Here is a 27,407-nt window from a genome sequence, read left to right as displayed (position 1 = left end):
GCTGACGCCAATCTGGCAGAGGCTTCGCTTTCAGCCGCAGTGTTGATACTGTAATTAATGAGCTTAATCGGCCTTTCCTGATTGTGATCAGTGTGTTAGCAACGGCGGCGTTAACAGATAATGTAGCATAATGAGGGGAGATGATGACTGATAAGAAGATAAATGGAAAGTGCTTCAACACTTCCTGCTTCAGAGGGATCGACAGAATTCTAGCGACAGAAGTCAGTCATTTCAATATACTGTGGTTTGAAAAGGTTTGGGCACCCCTGATAATTGTCATGATTTTTCTTTATAAATCAATGGTCAGTGGGATCAGAATTTTCAGTTAAATATGTCATATAGCAGATGAACACAGTGATGTTTGAGAAGTGAAATTAAGTTTATAGGATTTACACAAAGTGTGCAATAAAAAAGGTGTTTAAATTCGGGCCCTAACAAAAAAAATACCTCAATATTTAGTTGATCCTCCTTTAGCAGAAATAAATAACAGCCTCTAAACTCTTCCTATAGCTTTCAATGAGAGTCTGTTTTTGCTTCTGGTTGAAGGTATTTTGGATCATTCTTCTTTACAAATCATCTCCAGTTCAGTCAGGATTGATTCAGGTTTCTGATCATGAACAGCTGCTTTGAGTTTGGGCTGGGTTTAGACTGGTTTAAGAATGGTTTAGACTGGTTTACAGTACTGCAGTCTAAGCCGTGAGTTTAGTCTGGGTTTAGCGTGGGTTTACAGTACTGCAGTCTGAGGAGTGAGTTTAGACTGGGTTTAGACTGGATTTAGTCCGGGTTTAGCATGGGTCTACAGTACTGCAGTCTGAGTCGTGAGTTTAGACTGGGTTTAGTCTGGTTTAGACCAAGTTTAGACTAAGTATAGGATGGGTTTAGACTGGGTTTAGACTGGCTTAGACTGGGCTTTGCCTGGGTTTAGACTGGCTTACAGTACTGCAGTCTGAGCTGTGAGTTTGGGCTGGGTTTGGACTGGTTTGGGCTGGGTTTGGACTGGTTTAGACTGCGTTTAGGCCGGGTTTAGACTGGTTTACAGTACTGCTGTCTAAGCTGTGAGTTTGGGCTGGGTTTGGACTGGTTTAGACTGCGTTTAGGCCGGGTTTAGACTGGTTTACAGTACTGCAGTCTAAGCCATAAGTTTAGTCTGGGTTTAGCGTTGGTTTACAGTACTGCTGTCTAAGCAGTGAGTTTAGTCCGGTTTTAGACTGGTTTAGTCCAGGTTAAGCGTGGGTTTACAGTACTGCAGTCTGAGCAGTGAGTTTGGGCAGAGTTTAGTCCGGGTTTAGCCTGGTTTAGACTGGGTTTAGACTGGTTTAGTCCAGTCCTGGGTTTACAGTACTGCAGGCTGAGTTTGGCCGCTGGAGACGATGGGCTCCATTAGCGGAGACAGATCCTCCTGCAGATCATTACAGATAATCAGGTGTGAAAGATCACCTTCAGCCTTCGTTACACGCCGGCTCCGACCCGCCGCTCGCCAATCACAACACCCGATCTCCTCCCGGGACCGGCTGTTAATTATCCCGCCCCCCCGTCCTCCTCCGGTCCGGTTTCTGCTGCCGATCAATCCCAGGCTCCACGCCGGCATCCGCGACTCCCCGACGCCTAGCTATCTCACGCTGCTCTCGCACTGGGTCCAACTCCTCAGAGGGCAGCGTTAGCACCAGCTCAGCACGACCCGGTCAGAACCGGTCCTGAATACTCCTCCAATCATCCTCTTTAATTATCTCATTAAATAAAATTACCGAACAATATTACATTACACAACAAATATAAACATTACTAACATTCAGAGATTATATTAAAATGTAGAAACCACTAGAAAAAGTCAACTGTTAATTTATGGACTGATAAGTTTACAAATAACTGAGAAATAAATAATTCAAAATAAAATGAAATTATCAGAACAAAAATGTACAAGATAACAATAAATTAAAATTCACTATTAAAACTGAATTTAAATTACATAAAAAATACTGAACAATTATGACGATTACTGAACGATTAAAACCTCATTAATAAAAGTATATACAAATTACTAAAAATACAATGTTCTATGAAAAAATAAACATTGTACAAAAAAAATAAGATTCAATGAGAAATTCAATGAATAAATATATGGTGTCAATTAATTAAATTATACAGCTTATAGCAGCTTAAAAGGAGCGCTGTGCTAAATCACAAAATAAAATCTCACTAATGCATCACCAGACCCTGTTAATTCTGTCACGTGATTAATTAGCATATAAAGAATAAACAATAAAGTTTCCACATTAGTTACATATGTTAACATGTTCAACCTGAAATAATACAAACTGTCTGGAAATTTTAACATATTTTACTGAAAATTAAAAAAAAATAAACTAAATATAAAATCTGTAATAATCACTAAAAAAGTCTAAAAACAGCAGAAAAAAAGCAGGATTTATAAATTATATGCATGTGTTACTCTGAATTCTAAACTCAATAAGAAGCTGAGTTGTGATTGATGCTAAAGGCTAAGCTAACGCTGCTGTGCACTGAGCCGTGGTCTCACCGCCACTAAACCAGTTACATAACGACCCAAACTATACAGCCCAAACCCGCGGCGAAACCACCCCGACCACTACAGCACCGTATAAACCTCTTACAGAACCGAGCCCGAGGCCCGCGGAGCTCCCAGCAACAGGTTCCCACCGCTTAACATTCAGCCCCGCAAACACAGAATCATATTAACATTAATCAAAGCTAATCTTATTAACAGATTATTCAATCTGCACCGAGCAGACAAACAACACACCGGGGGAAAGACATAAGTCTTTAATTCCACAGATAACAAACACAAAATACGCAGAATTATTCACAAACCGGCGCGGTGAAGCTAAAGGTCACGCTGTAATTCTAAACACACCGTTACACATGAATGCAAATAACATTATTCATACAATAATAGCAACCAATTTCCAAATAATTACACTCTACCAATTACAAGGCCACTCGCGCCCGACTCTCTCTAAAAATAAATAAATAACAATAAAAAACAACTCAGATATTTCCTCTAGTCCACTGTGAATAATAAACATTAAACACTAGACATGTCACGAATACGAAAAAGAGATTAAAGACTCGACTCTCTGTATAGATTTCACTTACAATAAACACTCCTATTAGTCTAAAAACACCCTCAATAAACACTCCTATACACTAAAATAGGAGATATTTGTCTATAAACACCCTCAATAAACACTTCTATACACTAGAATGGGAGATATTAGTCTATAAACACCCTCAATAAACATTCCTATACACTAAAATAGGAGATATTTGTCTATAAACACCCTCAATAAACACTTCTATACACTAGAATGGGAGATATTAGTCTATAAACACCCTCAATAAACACTCCTATACACTAGAATAGGACACATTAGTCTATAAACACCCTCAATAAACACTCCTATACACTAGAATATGAGATATTAGTCTATAAACACCCTAAATAAACACTTCTAAATACTAGAATAGGAGATATTAGTCTATAAACACCTTTAATAAACACTAGATTGAAGAAGAAACAGTGAATCTCTGAGTTTGAGTCTTTGAAAGCAGCAGAATCTCTATAAACAACAAACTTTCAGCAGTTCTTTTCGGGGTCAGAAGGTCGGCGAGGCAGAAAATGAATGTTTGGTGACCCTGAAGGACCTCGGTTTGTGAAGAAACTCCCGGGTTTCTGTTTATCTGGCCTTTCATCAGGAGATTAGCTGCACTTTCAGCTCCAGATGTGACGCCCAGATGCTCTCCAGAAGCGGGGGGTGTGGTCTGATGGAGGGGGCGTGGCTGCAGCTCGTGGGAAGTGAGATGGATGAGTGAAAGCGACGGCGAGTCGTAAATTATGGCGCCGGCTGGAGTTAAAGCGGCCGGACGGCGACAGGATGACAGGAGCTGAAAGAAATGTTATTGTAGAGACGCCGGCGCGCCGTGATGACCCGTGACATCGCCACCCTGAAGAACGAGGGAGACGATTAATCAGCCGGGCCTGATTGAGGGATGGAGTGATGGGTGGAGGAGGAGTCGGGGGTGGATGAGTCTCCGGAGGCTGATTTACCGGCGGCGGGGTGACGGGAAATCAGCAGATGGGCCGTCCGACGGCGGCGTGTCTATAATTGTCATTACCTCAATTTCCGTTATTCATCTGTATGACGGAGAGAAGCGTCTCCAGAGCGACGAGAGCCGATCCGAGTCTCCCTCAATCAGAATTCCTCAAACCGTCTCAGAATCGAGCCTCAGACGAGGCAGCGAGGCGGCGAGGACCACGCTCTGAATTATTATCAGAAGCTGAAAGACCTGAACTGACGACTGGAGCGACGCTAAAGCGCAGAAAACACCAGCATTGCTTATAATTTAACTGTAAAAATATAAAATCATACAGTTACAAAACATACCACTAACATACAGAACCAATCAAAAGTTTGGATACACCTTAAATTTTGTGCTTTTTCATTACTGTTTTTCTGCACTATAAGGTGCTCTTAAAAAGCTTACATTTTTCCAAAAAATGCTACTAACTCCGGCTAGCACTGCTGGAGCGGTTAGCCACTAATGCTAATGCTTCACCCTTAGTGATGGAGAAATTTGTGAATCTAAACTTACTGTAAATAAACAGAAGCGCTTTACCCACCCAAATAAACAGTTTTCAGGAGAGAAATCTGTGCAGATTAACTTACAGCGCTCGATTAACTTTAAAAGAAAGTCTTTTTTATTACAGTTTTGTTAACTTAGCTTAGCTTTACTTAACTTAGTTCATATTAGTTAATATTAGTTAATATAGTTGTTATTAAAATTACCTCAACGTATAATTCTACAAAACCAGTCTGTTTGTAATTCATCATGTCTGTGATGTTATAACCTGTCATAACATAGACCTTCGTGATTCATATGTGTATACCAGTTAAGCCCCACCCACTCAGCCTTGTGCAATATAGCTCCTCCTTTTTGGCCAGTATACTTCTGTTTAGCAGTTCAGGTTCCTCTGCTTAGCAGGTTAAGCCTCGCCCATACTGCAGAAAAAGTCCTGCCCGTTCAACCTAATAGAAAATAAGCCCCGCCCATTCAACCTACTAGAAAATAATCCCCGCCCATTCAAACTACCATAAAATAAGGCCCGACCATTCAACCTACAGTACAATAAGCACCGCCTGTTCAACCTACTAGAAAATAAGCCCCGCCCATTCAAACTACCATAAAATAAGCCCCACCCAATCAACCTACAGTAGAATAAACTCCGCCAATTCAAACTACTGTAAAATTAGCCCCGCCTATTCAGCAGTTTATTAAACAATAAATAAAGCTATTAAAACTTCTATTAGCGTTTCTGTAAAATATCTACATTGATTTTAATAATTATTATAATGATGTCATCACACAGGTCTATAAAAAACAAGTTGAGAACAAAGAGAAAAGATCAACATCATCAGTTTAATGTCTCTGAATATAAACCCAGAATAAATATACAGCATATCAATAAAGACTGCGTAGAGTTCGTTATAGAATTACGATAAAAATCTTAAAATTACAGCTCGTTAAAACAGAAACATCAAATAAGTCTCGGGGTACATAGTACCAGAAAAAGTTCCAGAAGCAGATCATGAACTAAATATACTGCATTTATGCATTTATACGCTTTCGTTTTTACGAAGTTGAAGTGCATTATGCGTAAGAACTACGTTATAAATATATCGTACAGCGTCAGTGTTAACTTAGCCCAGAGTGAAGAGGATTAATTGTGCAGAGTCGGAAAAAAGAGAAACGTTGAGTTCAGAACTGAGCCGGGATTGGATGATTCGTACAGTGCAGACAGATTTAGCGTCATTAATTGTTCGTTGCGATCATTGATAACGTCCGACTCGTATCCGACTGGATTATGATGATCTTGTCCTGGAGATGAAAGCGCTCTTCTCTCCGCTGGTCCAGAATCTCTCGCTCAATTTTATAGTTTTTTTTTTTTCACCTACTGGGTGAAAAGTGTTTTCGGCGCCCCCTGGGGGCAGGTGTTACAGCAGCAGGAGAGACAGTGTGAATACAGGAATCAGGATCAGCAGGACGTTCTTAGTGGTCCTAAAGCTTGAGGAACTTGAAGAACCTGAAGAACTTGAGGAACCCGTCTGTCCGAAGTCGTTGTGACGTGGTTGATGGTTCCGATGGTTAGTGTTCTTCTCTGGAATCACTGGAAAACAGAAAAAAGAAAAACGTTTAAAACGTCTACAAATACAAATAGTCGTGTACGTTTTTGTAAATTATGTTAATTACATTATTCACCCCTTTTTAACTTTTTTCATAATTTCTTTTTTGTTATAACCACAAACTTAAAAGTATTTTAATGAGATTTTAAGTGATAGATCAACACAAAATAGCATGTAATTAAAAGTGAAATGGAATGAAAATGAAACATGATATACAACATTTTAAGTCTATATGAATACTTAGTAGCTCCATCTTTCGCTGTAGTTACAGTTGCAGGTCTTTTGGGTTGTTTGTATGGATGGATGTTTCCTCCATTCTTCTTTTCAAAACAGCTGAAGATCAGTCAGGTTGGATGGAGAGCGTCTGTGAACAGGAGTTTTCATGTCTCTCCACAGAAGATCAATGGGATTTAGGTATTTAGGACTTTAACTGGATCATTCTAACACATGAATATTCTCTGATCTAAATCATTATAGCTCCACTGTAGCTCTGGCTGTATGTTTAGGGTCATCGTCTTGCTGGAAGGTCTCCAAAAGCCTTTTACAGCCCCCAACAGGTTTTCTTCTTCCTGGATTGTCCTGTATTTATTTATCTCCATCCATCTTCCATCCATCAACTCTGACCAGCTTTCTAAATCTGTCCCTGCTGAAGAAAAGCTTATCCCCACAGCATGATGCTGCCACCACCATGTTTCACAGTGGGGATGGAGTGTGTGTTTAGGGTGAGGAGAGGAGTTACTTTTTTCTGATCTAAGAACAGAATCTTCTTCCACAATTTTACTGTGTTCCTACATGATTTGTAGCTACAAACTGCAAACAGCACTTCTTACGTTTTTCTTTTAACAATGTTTTTCTTCTTTCACTCTCCCATAAAGATCAGATTTGTGGAGAGCAGGACTTATAGTTGTCCTGTGGACAGATCCACCTGATCCACCTGAGCTGTGGATCTCTGCAGCTCCTCCAGAGTGATCATGGGTCTCTTGGCTCTCCTTGCTGGATCTGTCAGTTTGGGTGGATGGTTGGTTCATGTCTTGGTAGGTTTGTAGAAACAGTTTTAGTAGAATAACTGTTTCAGCTTTATTGGTTTTTGGATGATGGATTGATGGAACAGAGCTGCTTGGGATGATCAAAGATTGGGATGTGTTTTTTTATAATCTAATCCTGCTTTAAACTTCTTTATCTCCACAACTTTATCTCTGACCTGTCTGGTAAATTCATTATTAGGTCTTCATGATGCTGTTTGTTCACAAGTGTTCACTAATAAACCACAGAGGTCTTTTCAGAACAGCTGTATTTATACTGACACTAAATTACACACAGCTGGATTATTAACTCTATCGAGTCATTTGCTTAAAATTTTGAAAACCATATATCGTATTAATTTCAGTTTACAGTTATGAGCTGCTTTGTGTTGGTTTATCACTTATAATCTTAATAAAACACGTTTAAGTTTGTGTTTTAAGGAGAGAAGTGTGAGTTTTGGTGTGTGGATGTAAGTGTGAGTAAAAGCTGTGAGAGTATGAGATAATGATTAATTTCTGTGATAATTTGAGTTGGCGTTTTACAGTTTGTGATAAATGGAGGAAATTCGCTGGGTTTCGCGGCGTGGACGGTTTGGTTGCCTGGAGACGGTTCTGGCGCAGAGTTCTGGACACGTGTTGCTGATCTCTAACAGCTTATATCTCACTAAAACTGGGTTCTGGACAGATTTACAGCCAAAACTCCAACCATCTGCTGCTCCTCTCTGCCATTTCTCTGCTCCACGTCCAGAACCGGCCAGATTCTCCCGGCTGATCACTAAGTATCAGTCATCCAATCAGAACTACCCGAACCCGTATCCTCTACCTACAGCGCCTACACCCAGACTACCCACAATACACCCCTACACCAGGCTTACTCGTACATACATACAGCTCTAAATAAAAATAAGAGAGCACTTAAGTAAGTTTCTTTGATTTTACCAAATTAAAACCTCTGGAATTTAATCAAGAGGAAGATGGATGATCACAAGCCATCAAACCAAACTGAGCTGCTTTAATTTTTGCACCAGGAGTAAAGCAGCATAAAGTTATCCAAATGCAGTGTGTAAGACTGGTGGATGAGAACATGATGCCAAGATGCATGAAAACTGTGATTAAAAACCAGAGTTATTCCTACAAATATTGATTTCTGAACTCTTAAAACTTTATGAATATGAACTTGTTTGTTTTCTTTGCATTATTTGAAAGTCTGAAAGCTCTGCATATTTTTGTTGTTTTCTGTAAATAAATGCTCTATGTCTAAAATACTTTTATTTTGAACTTGGGAGAAATGTTGTCTGTAGTTTATAGAATAAAACAACAAAGTTCATTTTACTCAAACATAAACCTATAAATAGCAAAATCAGAGAAACTGATTCAGAAACTGAAGTGCTTTCTTCATTTTTTTTTTCCAGAGCTGTATATGTAAATGAGCTCTGATTTTACTGGCTGATCTGTATTATAATTTACTTAAATAGCTAAATTACTGTCATTTAAATGGGAGGAGCTAAACTGAGGTAATTTAAATGGGCGGGGCTAAACTGCTGTACATAGACTGAGAAAACCTCAGCAATGTTTACTGAAACAAAATTGGAAATCATGAATATTCAGTTTTCTGTTATTTTGGCCCTTTAAAGTCTGAAGAAACAGAATTAGCGCTAATTAGTAGCTGTTCCTGCGTTAGCAACCGTATGCTAATTGGGCGTCGTCTAAAGATCACAGGTCAGACAGAATCTGACTGGGCGACGTTCCAACTGTGTTTTAGCATCCGCACGCTAATCCTCACTGCGCAGTGTATGTGTGTGTATAGTGTGTGTATTAGTGAGTGTTTGTGTGTGTGTGAGATTTTCTGTATATCTTTATTAATAGCAGTACTATTAGCGTTAGCCCGCGGCTCTCAGCAGGCTGTATTGATTGGAAACAGGGAGAAAATTTCCAGAACATGTTTCTGAGCATGTGCAGGATCAGGCCACGCCTCCCTGGACTCCCTGATCTGTTTAAACATTACTGACATCTCAATTAGAAATTGCAAGCATGATTATAAGTGCTGGTTGCTAAGGTGTTGCTATGGTAAAGTGCTGGTCGCTAAGGTGTTGCTTTGGTAAAGTGCTGGTCGCTAAGGCGTTGTTAAATTATAGGAGCTAAGGTATATGTCTAAAGCATTGCTGGGTGGCTGCTAAGGTGTTGTTGTGGAATAGGTGTTGGTTGCTAGGGTGTTGCTAGGCAGTTGATAATGTTTTGTTCTGTGGTTACTTTGATTTTGCTGTGGCCTTTGTATAAGTTGCTAATGTATTGCTAGGTGGTTACCAGTGTGTTGCTATGGCATAGGATTTGGTTGCTAAGATGTAGCTAAGATGTTTTGGTAATAATGTTAGATGATAAAGTGTTGCAACAAGTTGTTAAGGGTTTTTTTAGGTGGCTGCAACAGTATTGCTATGGTACAGCTGTTGGTTTTGGTATGGTAACAGGTTGGTTGCTAAGCAGTTGATTGTTGAGTGTTGCTAAGGGCCTTTAGGGTGGTTGAAGTGTCACGGCTGTGGGTTGGTTAAGCGTTGGCTCACTGCAGGTTTATTAATAAAACTAAAACGATGCTGTGGTTTGTTCTGATCTCGTCGTGTGATTGGCTGAAAACAGTTCTCTGAATCGCCATGTGATTGGCTGAGGACTGAGTACTCACAGTTGGTGGTTCTGACGGCCGGACTCTTCCCCCCTGGACCGGATCCGGACCCCCAGCACCCGTCCTCATCGTCACAGTCGCCGCTGTACAGACCCTCGGCGTCGCCGCTACCCGTCTCTATCTGATCCAACGTCCCCAACTTCGGTATCGACCGACCCTGCAGGAGCTGAACATACACACACACACACAGTATTAAACACAAACACACATCATTTTTATTGCTCATTTCTATCTTTCCCCCACCAACAGTGTATTTTCACTCCTTCCACCAGCCTGATTTAAACAGCAGCAGAGCTTCTGAATATATCTACACTGATGGGCGTGGTGTTCTGGTTATGAAATGAGGTGTGTTCAGGTACATTTCTGGAGTTTTGCTTGTTTATCTTGGTAACAGAAAACACAGGAGCTCCACTGACTGAAGACAACCTAGACAGAAGCCAACAGTCAGACGTTCATCACTATCTCGGTAACAAAGGTGCGCCGAGCCGAGCGTACACCCCCACTTATTACACACACATGAACACACAACAGCACAAACCCAACTTTTACATCAACAATAAACAGAAAAGTAAATAAAATAACATTGCTGTTCCCGTAAATGAGCTGCTGGAGCTCCTTCACAGCGTCAACCAGCAGCTCAGTTTCCTCTGCTGAGAAGAGAAGCGTTTGATGGACACGTCCAGGGAGCTGCACCGTTAAAATAGCAATCCGCCAAAGTCAGAGCTCACCTGGTTCTACTCTTAAAAGGAATGATGAGCGACAGAGAGACTCTCTGATTGGTTTATTTCACTTTAAGCCCAAAATTAACCACACCCATGATTAATTAAGAGAATCAGTACATGTACTTTTCCTGTGGTTATGAAAGCAAAGTCACACTGACACGCCCTAAATCAAGCTGACTGTGATTAATATAGAATAATGAAAGTAATACAGTAAAACAGAGTAAAATTTTAAGTTTCTATGAGAGTTTTATTTTCCTCATGCGCGTATCGTTTACGATCATGTTTCGCACATGTTTAATGTTTAATTATAAAGATTAAGAGAAAAAAACAGGCAAATTACCTCAGATTTCTGTTGTGTAAAGATGTAAATTGTGGATCTCGAGGGAAAATAAAAAACACTGAGTACTGGCCCTTTAATATTAAGCGCTAATTAATAGCTATTCAAGTGTTTTCTGTTCTCTGTTGTTCGTTAGCATGCTAATGAGAATAGAGCATGCACACACACACACTCACACACACACACACACACACACACACACAGACACACACTCTGTCACACACACACAGTTCTCCCGGTTACGTGAATAAAAATCAGATAATTAAAGCAGAAAGAATGTGGATGTGTGTAAATTCGGCATCAATCAAACATTAACAGGCTAAAGTTTATACGTTTATAGGAAATACAGCTTTTATAGACGTATTTCCAATTTAAACACATTTTAACACACGTTTGATTTAATTGGACGATTCAGGGAACACCGTGGTTAACGCCCACGTGCAAGCACTTAACATAAACATGCAGTACAGTGCACACTTGCTCACTACAGTACACACACACACACACACACACACACAAGTACAGTTCTAATTTAATTAAAGCAGAAGGAATGTAAATGTGTGTTAAGGCGTTAACGGTGCTAACGTCACTTTTAGCAACCAGAGTAAAAAAAAAAAAAGGACAGCACACCACAGTCACACTCTCACACACAAAATCGTGTAAACGTGCTAATGGCGCTAACAACACCAGCAGAGCAAGATAAAAGTACCGCACAGAGCAGGGGATGTGGATGCGTGCGAATACGCTAACACTGCTAACACGCTAACATCGCTAACTATCACATTACCAGCAGAGCAAAGTAAGAGTATACAGAGGGAATGTGAATATGTGCAAATGTGCTAACAATGCTAAAACAGCTAACATCAGCAAACAAAGTACAGTCTAGTGCAGAGCTCCACCCGAGCTCCACCCGTACACTGTAGTTAAACTGAGCTTTAAAACTACACTCTTAAAAATCATACTTAAATAAATGTTGAAAGATAAAAAATAAGTTATGAGAAATGTTCCCCAACTAACATTATTAAGTTTCTTGTGAACAGTTGGTATAACTAAATCATTTGTGCTATCATTACCACAGTAACCTTCCAGCAACACCTCAATAACCTCCTAGCAACTCCTTAGGAACCACCTGGCAACACCATAGCAGCCACCTACAGTGTACAGGTGGAGCTTAGCAGCCACCATAGCAGCCACCTACAGTGTACGGGTGGAGCTTAGATACCACTTAAGTTATAAAGTGGTATCTAGGTGGCTGCTATGGTGTTGCTAAGTGGTATATAAATATTATAAAAAGTATATAAATATTATATAGCAACCACCTAGATATCACTTGGCAAAACCATAGCAACCGCTTAAAAACAACTTAGCAACTCCATAACAACCACCTGCATACAAGTCAAGAATTCCTTAGCGATCACCAAGATACCACTTAACACCATAGCAACTATCTAGGTACCACTTAGCAACAACATACCTACCACCAAGATTTCACCTAGATTTCACTTAGCAACACCCTAGCAACCACATAGATATCACTTGGGAAAACCATAGGAACCACTTAGAAACAACTTAGCAACCCCATAACAACCACCTACATACAAGTAAGGAATTCCTTAGAGATCACCTAGATACCACTTAACACCACCATAGCAACCACCTAGGTTGGTTAGATTTAGCAACAACATACAGTACACACCTTCTCATTCGCATTGCACCTACCACCTAGATTTTACTTAGCTACTCCATAGCAACCACATAGAATACCACAGCCATTGATGTGAGCGTTCCTTCAGGAATGCCTGTTTCTATTTTATGAATGGAAGTTAATAGTAAAGTAATTTCAACACAACATGTCTCCATCAATCCTAATTAACATCAGGTGACCTGCAGGTAGCTCCGCCCACTCCTGATGTCACAGTACATCATCGCTATGCTCCATACCATCAGACTGAGACCTGAAACGAGTGTTATTACGGATGTGAGGAGCGAGAGGAGGAAACAGTGTTATTATTACTGTTATTACTGAAGGTTAGAGCAGTGCTGGTATTGTCCAGGTGAAGATGAGCTCTTGTTTTATCTTGTTTTATCTGTTAGATGTTAGATGTTGTGTGGTGTTTTCATCATTAGCGAGTTTCCTACAGTGCAGCACAACATTCTCACGTTCCCTTGTTTCCGCCTTTTTGTCCACGTCCTTCAAAACACAGCTGAAGTGTTTATCACCCGAGGGAACTGAGAATCCAGAAAACCAGCATCACTCTCCTCGCTGTCAATCACACACAGGTGTGTGTGTGTGTGTGTGTGTGTGTGTGTGAGTGTGAGGGTGTGTGTGTTAGTGTGTGTGTGGGTGTGATGTTTGACCACAGTGGAGGTCCTGCAGCGCAGAAACCCTTTATCTCCTTCTACTCTTCTCTTATCAGCCGTCCTCCTCTGAATGTGCTCAGCATAATTCCTATACTATACCTACTGTCTATAACACTAAACAGCCTCTACAGTCTATACCACCCATACCCTACTGTCTATAACATTAAACAGCCTCTACAGTCTATTCCACCCATACCCTACTGTCTATAACATTAAACAGCCTCTACAGTCTATACCCACACCCTACAGTCTATTCCACCCATGTACTACTGTCTATAACAATAAACAGCCTCTACAGTCTATACACACACCCTACTGTCTATGTCATTAAACAGCCTTAACAGTCTATACCACCCATACCCTACTGTCTTTAACATTAAACAGCCTCTACAGTCTATACCACCCATACCCTACTGTCTATGACATTAAACAGCCTTAACAGTCTTTACACACACCCTACAGTCTAAAACACCCATTTCCTACTGTCTACAACATTAAACAGCCTCTACAGTCTATACCATCCATACCCTACCATCTATAACATTAAACAGCCTTAACAGTCTATACCACCCATAGCCTACTGTCTATAACATTAAACAGCCTCTACAGTCTATAGCACCATAGCCTACTGTCTATGACATTAAACAGCCTCCACAGTCTATACCACCCATACCCTGCTGTCTATTCCACCCATATCCTACTGTCTATAACATTAAGCAGCCTTAACAGTCTATACCACCCATAGCCTACTGTCTATAACATTAAACAGCCTCTACAGTCTATAGCACCATAGCCTACTGTCTATGACATTAAACAGCCTCCACAGTCTATACCACCCATACCCTGCTGTCTATTCCACCCATATCCTACTGTCTATAACATTAAGCAGCCTTAACAGTCTATACCACCCATAGCCTACTGTCTATAACATTAAACAGCCTCTACAGTCTATAGCACCATACCCTACTGTCTATAACATTAAACAGTCTCTACAGTCTATACCCAGACCCTACAGTTTATATACACACCCTATAGTCTAAATCTCTACTCTCCATAACCCTAGAGTCTATACACATTCTCTATACACATACCCTACACTGTATACCCATACTCTATACCTATACTGTACAATCTATACCCAGGCTTTACATGCTATACCCATATCCAACAGTTTATACCCCTGCAATCTATACCCATACTCTACAACCTATACCCATAGCCTACAATCTAGAACCCTAATCTAATCTATGCTCTACAAATACCAATGCCCTACAGTCTATAACCATACTTTATACCCATAATCTACACTCTATACTCATACTCTAATAATAATACATGAGAACTTCATAAAGCTTAGCATTACACTAACACTTTAGCATTAGCAGGAGATACATGCTATTACTGAGACATGATTAAATATCCATTATTTCCTGATTATGTCATCTTTTCCTGTGATATTTAAAGTGGACACTCAGTTGTTTGGAGTGCAGAATGAGCATGGAGCTAATTAGGAGATTTTCCTCTCTGCTATAATCCTGAGCATTAGCGGCTAATCCCGAACTTTAGCCGCTACAGTAACTCAATCAGAACCGAGGAAAGGTCCTCTGCCTTCATTTCCAGGACCGTTCCACTTCAAGAGGCGGAGAAATGAGTGAATTTAAGGGTCTCTGAGAGGGTCGATAGCGCTAAACAGCTAACCGCCTGGCTGCGGCAAAACAAACGAGCGGTGGAAAGATGATTAGCGGGTTAGCGCGCGACGACTCCTCGTCAGGGTGTGATTTTATTCTTCTGATGTTCTGGGAGAGGGCGAGAAACCCCCCGGCAGGGTCGTCCATCTATCACATAAACCAAACGACCTGAAATGTCACGCTAACGGTGCGCGAGCCGTCGCTGGGTATTGATCCGCGGCGCTCGGTGCAGATAGAGCACGGGGTTTAGGGGGAAACAGGCCGCTATCAGAGCAGCCTTTCATTCAGACGGGAACGCCGGGTTATTGTGGGGAGAATTATCGGCAGGAGAAAAAGAACGAGGGCTGGCGGAGGAGCGTCAGCGCTAGCAACTAGCGATGCGCAGATAAGCGAGGACAGAGCGCGGGGATTAAGAGCCGGAGGCGTGAAGCTATCGATCGGGATTAAACAAAAGCACCGTCTCACTTTTTCAAAGTGCTTTTCTGCTCCTGCAAATCTAAAGCTTCTCCTCTTTAACTCCTCCGGCTTTTAAAGAGCAGATATCCCACTGTTCCTCACCGTATTTCACCACGTTTCACCAGTCCTCACGTTTCACCGCCACACTTATTTACCACTCAGGTGCTCGTCTTACACCTGCACCAACCCATCAATCATTTTATTAATCAATATCTGTCTTTAACCCATAACATACACACACCATTCCTGTTACTGTATATCTATTACTTACATATAAAATACAATTTCTTACTCTTACCTCCAATAACCTACAGTCTACACCATCCATACCCTACAGTCTATACCATCTATACCCTACAGTCTATAACCATGGCCTACAGCCTATACCCTACAGTCTATACCATCTACACCCTAGAGTTAATACTCATGGCTTACAGCCTATACCCTACAGTCTATAACACCTATACCCTACAGTCTATACCATCCGCACCCTAGAGTTTATACTCATGCCCTATAGCCTATACCCTACACTCTATATCCACACAATACAAGCTATACTCATACCATACAGTCTACAACCACAGGTTTTTCCATACTCTATACCCATACCCTACAGTCTATACCCATACTCTACAGTCTATACTCATGCCTGACAGTCTCCACTCCTACAGTCTATACCTTTACTTATTAACATTGCTTATAACTTCAATTTGGGTAACATTGAGAAAAAATATATAACATTATATAAAAATATTTAGTTAATTATCTATTACTATGCCTTTAAAACTTATACATGCAACTGATTGGCTACAGCTTATATCTGTTCTCCCACACTTTCATTATAACATACTCAGAACTCATAACCCAATTTATATTCAGTATAACATATAATATATACTTACGCTAACTGGTACAGCGTAAGCATCCGTGTAGCATCGGCTACATTAGCGCTGTAAAGATTAAATGTCAGATTCTGAGTTTTGGATTAAGGTGGATATTTAGCGTTTCAGCAGAGCGATGGCGTTGATGTCAGCAGTGTGCTAATGCAAATGTGACGAGCCAAAACAGACTGCGATGAATCTGCAACTCCAGGCTGCTGAGCTAACACGCTAACCCGCTAGCCCCCACTGTATCACTGCTGCAGCTCCTTCAGGACTGGCTTTAGAGCTTAAACCCAGATGGTGGTGGCTGCGTGGGGGTATTGTATTCTGGTCAAGACGATGATAATACCACCCACACATTCATACTCTACAGTACGAATCTATAACAATAATAACATTAATAATAATTATACTGTCACAGAGTGACTCAGAATTACAGTGGGTCGCCTTCACTGATGAGTCCTGCTTTTATCTTTGTGTAAACAACCAATTAACCTGCAGTCAGAGACACCTTCGGTCTTAACGTTACGTTAATGAGGTCCTTAAGTTTATCAATGTTGAGGTATAGATGTAGCGGTATACATGCCAAGGCATAGATGTCAAGACACAGGTGTCGAAGTACAGATGCTAATGTATAGATGGCGAGGAATAGATTTCAAAGTATACTTGTTGAGATATAGATGTTGAGGAATAGAAGTCGAGGTGTAGACGTTGAGGTATAGATGTTTAGGTATAGATGTCAAGGTATACAAGTGGTGGTACAGATGTTGCGGTACAGATGCAGATGTATAGATGTAGAGATTTAGATGTCAAGGAATAGCAGTTAAGACAGATGTCCAGGTACAGATGTTGATGTATAGATGTCGAGGTATAAATGTTGAGATATAGATGTTGAGATATAGATATTGATGTATAGATGTTGAGGTATACATGTCGAGGAATAGAAGTCAAGGTATAGATGTGGAGGTACAGATGTTGAGGTACAGATGCTGATGTATAGATGTCAAAGTATACATGTCGAGCTATAAGTGTCGAGGAATATGTGCCAAGGTATAGATGTCGAGGTATAGATTTCAAGGTAGAGATGCTAATGTATAGATGTTGAGGTATACATGTCAAGGTATTGATGTCGAGGTACAGATATTAGGACACAGATGCTAACCTACAGATGTTGATGTATAGATATCGTGATATGGATGTCGAGGAACAGATGTTGACATATAAATGTTGAGGTATGGATGTTGAGGTATAGATGTGAAGGTACAGATGTATAATAGCTCGAGGAATAAGATGCTGGTGAGATGCTGGGTCGCTATGGCGATGCTCTGCAGGTCGTTCTGGTCCGGTGACGCGCAGTTGTCATGGCACGCTGAGCTGCAGCTGTACAGCGTACAGCGGAAGAAATTAGTGAGCAATTTGTGTGACGGGTGGGCACTCCTCCGAGACGTTCACCCACCCGGAAACGCAGGAACCTGTCACTCGGTTGGTGGATGCAGGTGTTTAAGCTTGGGATTCGTGATGTGGAGACGGGGACACGACTTCGGTTTGGTTTCGACGGACGGCGTGACATAACCAGAAAACAGAGGGAGAACAGCAGCGGAATTTACTAAGGGGGGTTTACTTGTCATGAAACCAAGCGGAGGCGTGGCCAACTCTTCATATGAACAAGGCACTATGCCAAAACACCTGGACACCTCGGATACCATAGCAACCACTTAGCAACTACCAGCAGCACAAAAACTATTTAGGGTACCATAGAAACCAACTAGTGTCCACATATAAATACCACCTGGGATACCATAGCAACTATTAACAACTATGTTGTAAATACTTATCAGCAGTACAGAAACTTCCCTGGATACCATAGTATCCAAACACATACAGTAGCAACCTCAAAGCAATACAATAGCAACCATCTGGGATGATATAACAGCAACCTAGAAATACTATAGAAAGCAATCACCTGCGATACCAGGGCAACCATTTAGCAACACCATAGCAACAATCTGGGATGCCATAGAAACTACCTATATATGTTCGCCTTCGTGCAACACTCTCAAGTTTCAAGTTTTGTTGGGCAGGAATACCTGTATGCTAGCACAGTGTGTTAGCAGCTGTTAGCGCCCGTGTTGTTAGCAGAGCGTGATCAGGTGTTAGCCTGGAGTCCGGCGGACTCTGGGTGAATCAGGCTGAGCCGCCGGTTTGTTTCTGATGATTTGGTAGGGAGTGTCCGGATTTGTGATCTGGGCGCAGTTCCTCACGCCGCTCGGCGCCGCAGAAGGGCCGGATTAGCGCCGCCGCTAGTCTGGCTGTGATTTAATTTGGATGCTCTGTTTATCGTTCTTAATTCTCCACAGAAACAAAAGCCCCACTAGCCGGCGGACAGCTGCGCCGTAATCTAATCGCCACTGGCCCCAATATTAGCATAATATTTCCTTCTGTCGCACACAATTAGCATTAGCCACTAGCTTTTTTATAGCAGTCTCTCTCTTTCTGTCTCTCTCTCTTTCTCTCTCTCTCTTTCTCTCTTCAGGCTGATTGTAGTTGTAGACGTGGCGCAGGGTTCAGTGCGAGGAGAGCGATGATTGTTTTTGTAAGCGCCGCTACCGCTAGCCATGTTTGACCTTACAGATGTCAATCAGGCAGCTAATCTGGGCGCTGTGCTCCGGGGGGAGAGGCAGAACCGCCTGTTATTTGATGGAGGTTGAGTGCGCGGGGCGGCGGAGGGAAAACGCTGATTTATTGTTTGGCCTGACAGGGCCATTAGCCCCGCCGCCGCCGTACGGACGCGAACCGGCGCTTCGTCAGACTCGTAATTACCGAGGCGACCGCAGGTGCATTGATCCACACTCTACGATGCAGCGCGCCTGTGAATTACCACTGCTAGCGAGAGGCTTAGCCAAATATCTGAATACCTTCTGACAGCTTCAGACAGCTCGTCCAATCCAAAACCCGCGCCCCGACCCGACTCTATAAACCACCAGCAGAACAAAACCGGACTTTCAGAACTCCGGCAGAACTTCTGTAAACATCAGTCCGAGTTTATCTGATGTAACATTTATAAATGTTTAAATTTCTATTTGAGTTTATTAAGTGTTTTAGACAGAATGTTAATGATCGGAAAATAGTGAATAATATTAAGGGACTATTTGTCTCACAACCCCCCATATGTATCCCTGCACCATTATATTGATATGGGATTAAAAACAAAAAAATGTACAGGTGTATATATTGTAGTTGTTATGGAAAGTGGTTGCCAAGCCATGTTGCTAAGTGGTTTTCACGGTGTGCTATTAAGGATTTAGGTATTGATGTAAGGGGGCTGAGTACTTTTGCATGTCACACTTCTTTATTTGATTAAAATTTTGAAAATCATGAATAATTTTTGTGCCATTTCACTGTTAAATAAAGCTACTTTGCGTTGGTTTGTCACTAAAAATGTCAATAAAATACATAATTTGTGGTTGTAAGGGGTATGAATACTTTTACAAGTCACTATAACTAAAATAACGCTCTAAATTTAATGATTAGTGTAATAACTGTTCATTAGTCAGTGTTAATTGGGTTCTGGTGGAGAGGTTGAGTTTGAGATGTTGGCTTCTGGTGGAGCGTTTGAGTTTGAGATGTTCTGGTTCTGGTGGAGCGTTTGAGTTTAAGGTGTTTTGGTTCTGGTGGAGCGTTTGAGTTTGAGATGTTCTGGTTCTGGTGGAGTGTTTGAGTTTGAGATGTTCTGGTTTTGGCGGAGCGTTTGAGTTTGAGATGTTAGGTTCTGGTGGAGCGTTTGAGTTTGAGATGTTCTGGTTCTGGTGGAGAGTTTGCGTTTGGGTGTTGGGTTCTGGTGGAGCGTTTGAGTTTGAGATGTTTTGGTTCTGGTGGAGAGCTTGAGTTTGAGATGTTGGGTTCTGGTGGAGCGTTTGAGTTTGAGGTGTTTTGGTTCTGGTGGAGCGTTTGAGTTTGAGATGTTCTGGTTCTGGTGGAGAGTTTGCGTTTGGGTGTTGGGTTCTGGTGGAGCGTTTGAGTTTGAGATGTTCTGTTTTTGGTGGAGAGCTTGAGTTTGAGATGTTGGGTTCTGGTGGAGCGTTTGAGTTTGAGGTGTTTTGGTTCTGGTGGAGCGTTTGAGTTTGAGATGTTCTGGTTCAGGTGGAGCGTTTGAGTTTGAGATGTTGGGTTCTGGTGGAGCGTTTGAGTTTGAGATGTTCTGGAATCTGGATGAGGACTGCTCTGTGGGCTCTGAGCGGACAGTGGAATATTAAACAGATCGGCGGTGAGTAGCGGTGAGTTCCGGTGCGGTTCAGTCTCTACAGTATTCTCTGCCGGAGCGTGACCATACATCATCCTGGCACTTTAATGATGAACATTAGCGGAGCCGGACCGCGGAAACAGGTGAGCGTCTGAGCCCAGTGCGGTGAAGATATGAAATAAACGACTTCATAACCCGCCACAGGAACGGCAGCACCCCCCGCAGACCCCGCCTCCTCCCTGTCCACACGCCCCGCCAACCAATCACAGAGCTCTTCAGAGGAGCGGCGGAGCGGAACGCGGACAGATCTCTGCGGCGGCGGCGTGACCGATATTCAAAGAGGTGGCGTTTAAATGCCAGGCCGGAAGGCTGTGTTCTGAGGGCCCGGGCTTGGCGAGGCTCTGCGGCGAAGTCTGAAGGTTCTGCCAGGCTGGAATGAAGTAATCTAAATTCACCAGCTTCAGACGCCGCACGCTTTGAGCCCATCTTTACGCCGGCCAGAGAAATGTTGGCGTGTCAGAATGATCAATAACCCCATTAGCCCGGCCGGAGAGAGACGCCGGCAACCCGACATGTGCGTTTACGGAGATTCTGCCCCGCTAACGACACCGCGACAACACAATTACAACTCACAGCAGGGCCAGAAGCCCGAGCTCTGAGCCCGGACCAATCACAGACCCCCATACCCCACCAATTAGCATAAAACTACCTGCACGGCTAAATCATCAAAACACCTCAAACACCTGCCTTAACCAGAGTCCCAACCTCACACTGACTCTCAGATCTACTACTGCAGAAACTAAAAACTAAACACAGAACTACTAACACCCAAACAACACAGGAAATCTGAGTATATATTTATTACAGATTATAGAAAACCAAGTCCTAAAGTCCTTAAACTTGAAAACATTCTTTAACTGTTTTTACTGACCAATATATCCACCCATACATAACTGTAATAAACTCTACTGATATAATAATACAGATAATATTGATCATAGAATAACACTGTTAAAACCATTTTGCATAAATTTAATTCTTTAATTTTGTGGCAAAGCAAGAAACATTTACTCTTGTTTTAAATTTGACTTATGTTAAATCACTAATTTCACTAAATACAGTTTATATATTTATAGATTCAATGACTGAATTAGTTAACGTTTAATTCTTCACTGTGTCTGTGGATAAAAACTAAATTAATCTGCATTAATAAATCCAGGCCTCAGTGTTTTCACATGGGACAGAACAAATGATACAACTGCATCATTTTATAGAACAATGAACTTTCATGCAATTTGATTTAAAAAGATTATTAAAAGAACTGTTCTTTAAACAAAGTCAGTGCTTAGAAGTATATAATGAGCAACAGTAAAGTCAGCAAAATGACTAATATATTTATAAATTTTTTATTTCATTTATTTTGTCCTTTTTATACTTGGTATTGTACTAGATTGCAGTGAGATGATTCTATTTACATTTTTAATGTTAACATAATGTTTTAGTAACAACAATTAGCAGTTGCATGCTTATTAGGAGTTGCTACCCTGTTGCTATAGTTACATGTGGTTACTAAGATGTTACAGATGGTTACTGTTGACAAATGGGATAAAAATTATATATATATATATATATACAAATTGGAAGATGGTTCTTTTTAACTTCAAGTGTTTTTTTGTTAAAAGCAATTAGCAGTTGTACATGCAGTGGTTGCTAGGGTGTTGCTACACAGTTGCTATATTTGCAGGTGGTTGCTAAGACGTTACAATGGTAACATCTTGTGAATGTTGCTTGTTTGTTTATTTAATTACGTTCATGGTTAAAGGGTTGTTAGATGGTAGCAATATGCAGTTGCATACTTATTAGGAGTTGCTACACTGTTGCTATAGTTACATGTGGTTGCTGTTGTGTAGGTATGAACGTATGAAGGTGGTTGCTGTGTAATTTCTAGTGGTTGCTAAGCAGCTGCTACTGTATGATGCAAAAACGTAGGGCCTAAAAGTTTGCCCTTAGAGTCCTCAGGGTCCTGCAATGCATTTGCCAGAGTAAAAATACAAAAATTCCCATTCCCACTGTAAACGCAGTGTTGAGTAAACACTGATGCTGGTACAGGTCTGACATGACAGTCCACTAAATCACCGCTTCTCCTGAGACTGCCCATCCATCACGTCCTGCAGCAGCTGCAGTGCCGGAACCCCCGCCGGTTCCCCACCGGTTCCCCTGAGCGCTGGAGATCCTGAGTAATTAACCACGTCAAACCGCCGGCAGGATCCGCCGGGTTCCCCCAGGAGCAGGAGGCGAGGACCGTCGCGGAGGGTCTCCCGGATCTGTGCGATTCGTTCCGGAAGTCGAGCGGCTCTGGAGACGCGATACGAGTCCCGGCGCGGCGCCGATGGACCGTGAACAAGGACGGGAAAGAGACAACGACTGAGCAGATCCGGTGCGTACGCCGCCACCGACTCGGCCATGAAGTGCTGCTGATATAATCACGTTCCTCACTGATAAAGAATGACATCCCGGCGCGAGGAATCATCATAAACGCAGCGAAGCCACTCTAATATCTTTCATTCCGACGCCGTCCTCATATTTATTACCGCGATTTCTCCGTCTGCTCACTGACAGATAATACCAACTCCAAACAAGCCAAATCTAATTCCACCAGACTTTAAAGGTCTAGAACCGGCGGGAATGATCTAATAATGATCTTACGGCAGTCTCGTAATGAAAAACATCGGATACGGTGACGGGATCTCTCTCCAGACACGACATAATCGTGTTGGAAAAGCTGGAGTATCTACTGGTTGCATTGGTTCTAATTCTGTACGGTTGCTATATGGATGGTAAAAATAGTAAAGGATAAAAATGTACTAACCCACTCTGTTGAACATCATTAAAGTCTGAATGTTGCTTGTTTGCTTTTTTTAAATTATGATAAATTTGATTATAGGGTTGCTGGATGGTAGCTGTGGTATTGTTGAAGATGGCAGCACTCTTAAAAATTAAAGAGGGTTCCTTTTACACTTGTTTTTAGCAACAGCATTCATTCTACATACAGAACTTGCAGAACACAGTTCTCCGTGTGATTACAAATAAAATAATAGAACCTTTATGAAATTAGTCTATAGAAAACCATTGAACATTGCTTCATCTCTTTCATATTTAATATTTTACAGTTATGTTTCTATATAGCTCTGTAAAAAATATTTATATGTTTATGTTTGAGTCAAATGAACATTGTTGTTTTATTCAATAAATGGGGGTTAGTGAGTGTGTGGAGAGTGTGGGGAGGCTGGTGTTGGGTTGTTAGCGTTGGCGCGTTAGTGGGTACACGGTGGGGGGTGGTTTGGGGGTAAGTGAGGGTGTGGAGGGCGTGGGAAGCTGCCGCTCGATCAGATTGTTTGGAATCAGTTTGTCCAAATTTACATTCCACTCCATCTGAGGCCCACCGAGCGACACGGTGTCCAAACACAGCGCAGAACCGCACACAGTGTTCTCCAATCAGCCGCAGTGTGTGCGTTTACCTGTAATCTGCTCAGGTAACAGAAACCACCTGCAGGTAAACACAAGCGACACTTCCAGCAAATAACCAGTCTATAAAACCTCCTCCGGGTTTATACACGACCCAACCGGCTTTTTCTTACCTTTAACAACTAATTACTCCAAATTACTACAGTAACTTTACTTGATACGTTTGAACATTGTTTGAGACATCAAAAGAGGAATATGAGACAAAATATCAACATTTCAGCTTTTTTTTCCAAGTATTTACATCTAGATTTGACACCCAAATTTTTATGCCAATCCTGTGGAATACCGAAGCAAACTTTCAGTAAGCAGATCATTATAAATTACAACTGTAAAGCAACCACCTAGAATGGCATAACAACCACTTTGGAACACCCTAGCAACCATCAAACATGTCTGAGCAAGTAATGTTAAAATCATTCGATTTGGAATCGCCACCAGAAGGTCTGGTATCATGTTAATTTAGATCTTGAAGACACTGCAGATACTGTACCATCTCCAGCTGCTGTATCTCCAGGGGCCAGTTGTTCAGAGGTAATCTGATCGGATTTTGGTTATCGGATTGGATCAAATCTGGAAAACGGGTTGTTCAAAAGGGAAAGAAGCATTCTGAAATCGGATCAGATCACGTAATCCAATCCTAGTTTGTAAATGGATCAAACCTTCAGTTTCTGTTGTTCAAAACTTTTCAGTAGGATTTGGATAACTTTGATCCAAAAAAACAGGATTACCCTGATCCCAACAAGGGGTAGGATTTCAAGGGGGATTTCAGGAAGTAAATGTGGTAAAACTTTAAAATCAAAGTTTTAAAGTAAAAAAAATACATTTGTACAATTTAGTGTATATACATTTACTTCTATTTTGCACTTGACCTGTTTAACCGTTACAGTAATAAAGTAGACATTGGCTACCAATTAAGCCTTTTACTATAGTAACGTAAAAATAAAAACAATCTTGACCCCATTAAATAAACCCCCCAAAAGATTTCAATAACAAACAAAAATAATATATTCATTTTTTCATCTACGTCACTGTCATTCATCACTGTATATTAATGTCAAAGAAACATTTATCAGATATGAAGCTGTCAAAAATAATTTCGAACAATTGGCTCAGGTGCATCATAAACATCACAGAGAGGGACATTGCGTCTGGTAGCAACATTGGGCAGGACAATACATGCAAGTGTTATGTTGCATGCTCCCTGTGGTTCGACTCGCAAATAGTTAAGGCATGCAAAGCGTCTCTGCAGAACCCTCGATTGCTCGTATTGTTTTGCAATAAGCAGTATCTTGTTACTGCAAGAAAAGGAGTCATCAACCCCTGTTGGTTCTTCTATCTGTTTTTTACATAGCTGGTAATCCGGATTAGGTAATCCTGAAAACTGTGTTTCTGGATCAGGTTGATCCAATCCAATATTGCTTTGAAAAACTGGCTTAAAAGTAAGACAGATCACCTGATCCTGGATAGCAAAAAATGTGATTACCAAATCTGGATAATTTGGATCCGGATTACATTTTTTGAACAACTGGCCCTAGATCTATAATCCCTGATTAAAGAAAATGAGTGTGATGCTATTGGACGGTCTATCAACACTCCAGTGATGTCAGTACTGTGTTACTTAGTAGCGAGTAATCTAACACATTACTTTTTACAATCCGTAATCAGATTAAAGTTGCTTATCAAAGTCACTGTGCGTTATTGTTTTTGTAATTTTCCGTAATTAAAATATCTATTTTCTTTCTTCTCGTGTCTCGGTGAGTGACGTCTCGCCTACGCGACAATTAAATCACGTTTTCAGCGTGAGGTCGACTCACGTGTAACACCACATGCAGCAGATGCTGCGGTGTGGCCTTTACAAAAGGATTTAAAGTTAAAAGTAGAAAATCCACTGATATTATAGTATTAACCTATCTAATTTATATCAGCAACTTTATAATATTTGGAGAAATTCTAAAGTATAACCTCTGTAGTACTGTGTATTATTTATATATGAGGAATTTGTATTATATTAAATTGATTCAATATTCTTTTTTAAACCTACCTGGCCTACCTACTATATTAACATATAGTATTTATTAATATAAATATATATTATTGTAGGTCTGTGTGAATTCGAACATGCCTATTGGCAAAACTGGCAACTTACATTGTGCCTTTCTAGAAACCCAAAGACGCTTTACAATTTATGCGTTTTACACACAACTATTCATACTCAACACTCATCCACACACACCGGAGAGAAGCGACAGCCAATAGCACACAGCATACTCTCAACCGGAAACAACCGTCCACCTGGAGGACTGCATTGGGCACTACAGCATTTACCCAGAACAGAGTGATAATTAATTCCTGGGCACAGTTATACACACATTTACAAACACACAATGCTTTACAACACACATACCAATACATACATATACAAATCAATTTAAAGTATTTAATTTTTCCGGGCAATGGGTATTCAATTTAACTGACCTCCTCCATATTTTGCAAAGTAACCACACGCCATCACTGCAACACTCCAATTCCCCTACCGCACAATCTGCAGCTACTGTGTATAGAGAATATTGGAGTTATGGATTATCACAGGAGGAACATTAGGAACCTCTACAACTCTCTACATGCTGAGATGTCTGATGTGTTGGATAACGTGAACGTTACATATGCATTACCCTGATTGTAAATACTGCATCCCAGTATCTGCAGTGTCTTTAAGGGAAGTGCGCCCCTAGTGCAATGATAGGATACTGGTTGCAGTTGATTCTAGGCCTGTCACAATCCCATTTTTTTTTGGTGGACGATATATCATCCCAGAAATGATTGCGATAAACAAAATTATTTTCATTTTAAGAAAATGTAGACGTCACTGATTTAATGATAATAATACAGCAATTATAATCTGTTAAATACAACAAAAATTTAAATAATCATAGTTTAGGAAATGTATATTCTTTTCTTTACCTGCTGCAGTCCGCACTGTGTGTATGGAGTCTGCATTTATTGAAGCACTGACTGGTCATTTAGCATGACTGGCTAAAATACTGTTCACTGTTATATACCCGAACATCCCTTTCAGACAGCTTCCTCTTGCATCCACAGTTAATCCTGTTGGATGTGGTTTGTCCTTCTTGGTGGTATGCTGACATTACCCTGGATACCGTGGCTCTTGATACATCCCAAAGACTTGCTGTCTTGGTCACAGATGCGCCAGCAAGACGTGCACCAACAATTTGTCCTCTTTTGAACTCTGGTATGTCACCCATAATGTTGTGTGCATTGCAAT

At 41.1% G+C, this 27,407-nt stretch overlaps 1 protein-coding gene across 2 annotated transcripts in view; it reads right to left on the bottom strand.

Annotated features, from left to right (window-relative positions):
* Positions 1–5,435: 5,435 nt before the first annotated feature.
* gpc5a (glypican 5a) overlaps positions 5,436–27,407 on the bottom strand; it is a 100,208-nt gene continuing 78,236 nt past the window's right edge. For both annotated transcript variants that reach the window (XM_022674921.2, XM_022674922.2), the window contains exons 10-11: positions 9,915–10,080; positions 5,436–6,202 (exon numbers count right to left, since the gene is read on the bottom strand). In XM_022674921.2, the coding sequence (XP_022530642.2) occupies positions 6,030–6,202; positions 9,915–10,080 (339 nt within the window). In that variant the 3' untranslated portion in view covers positions 5,436–6,029. The remainder of the gene's footprint in view (positions 6,203–9,914; positions 10,081–27,407) is intronic.

Source organism: Astyanax mexicanus, chromosome 21, assembly GCF_023375975.1.
Source record: "Astyanax mexicanus isolate ESR-SI-001 chromosome 21, AstMex3_surface, whole genome shotgun sequence".
In the NCBI taxonomy this organism is placed as follows: Eukaryota; Metazoa; Chordata; class Actinopteri; order Characiformes; family Acestrorhamphidae; genus Astyanax; species Astyanax mexicanus.
The sequence above is the reverse complement of the archived record's forward strand: the minus strand, read 5'-3'. Positions and strand labels throughout refer to the sequence as shown.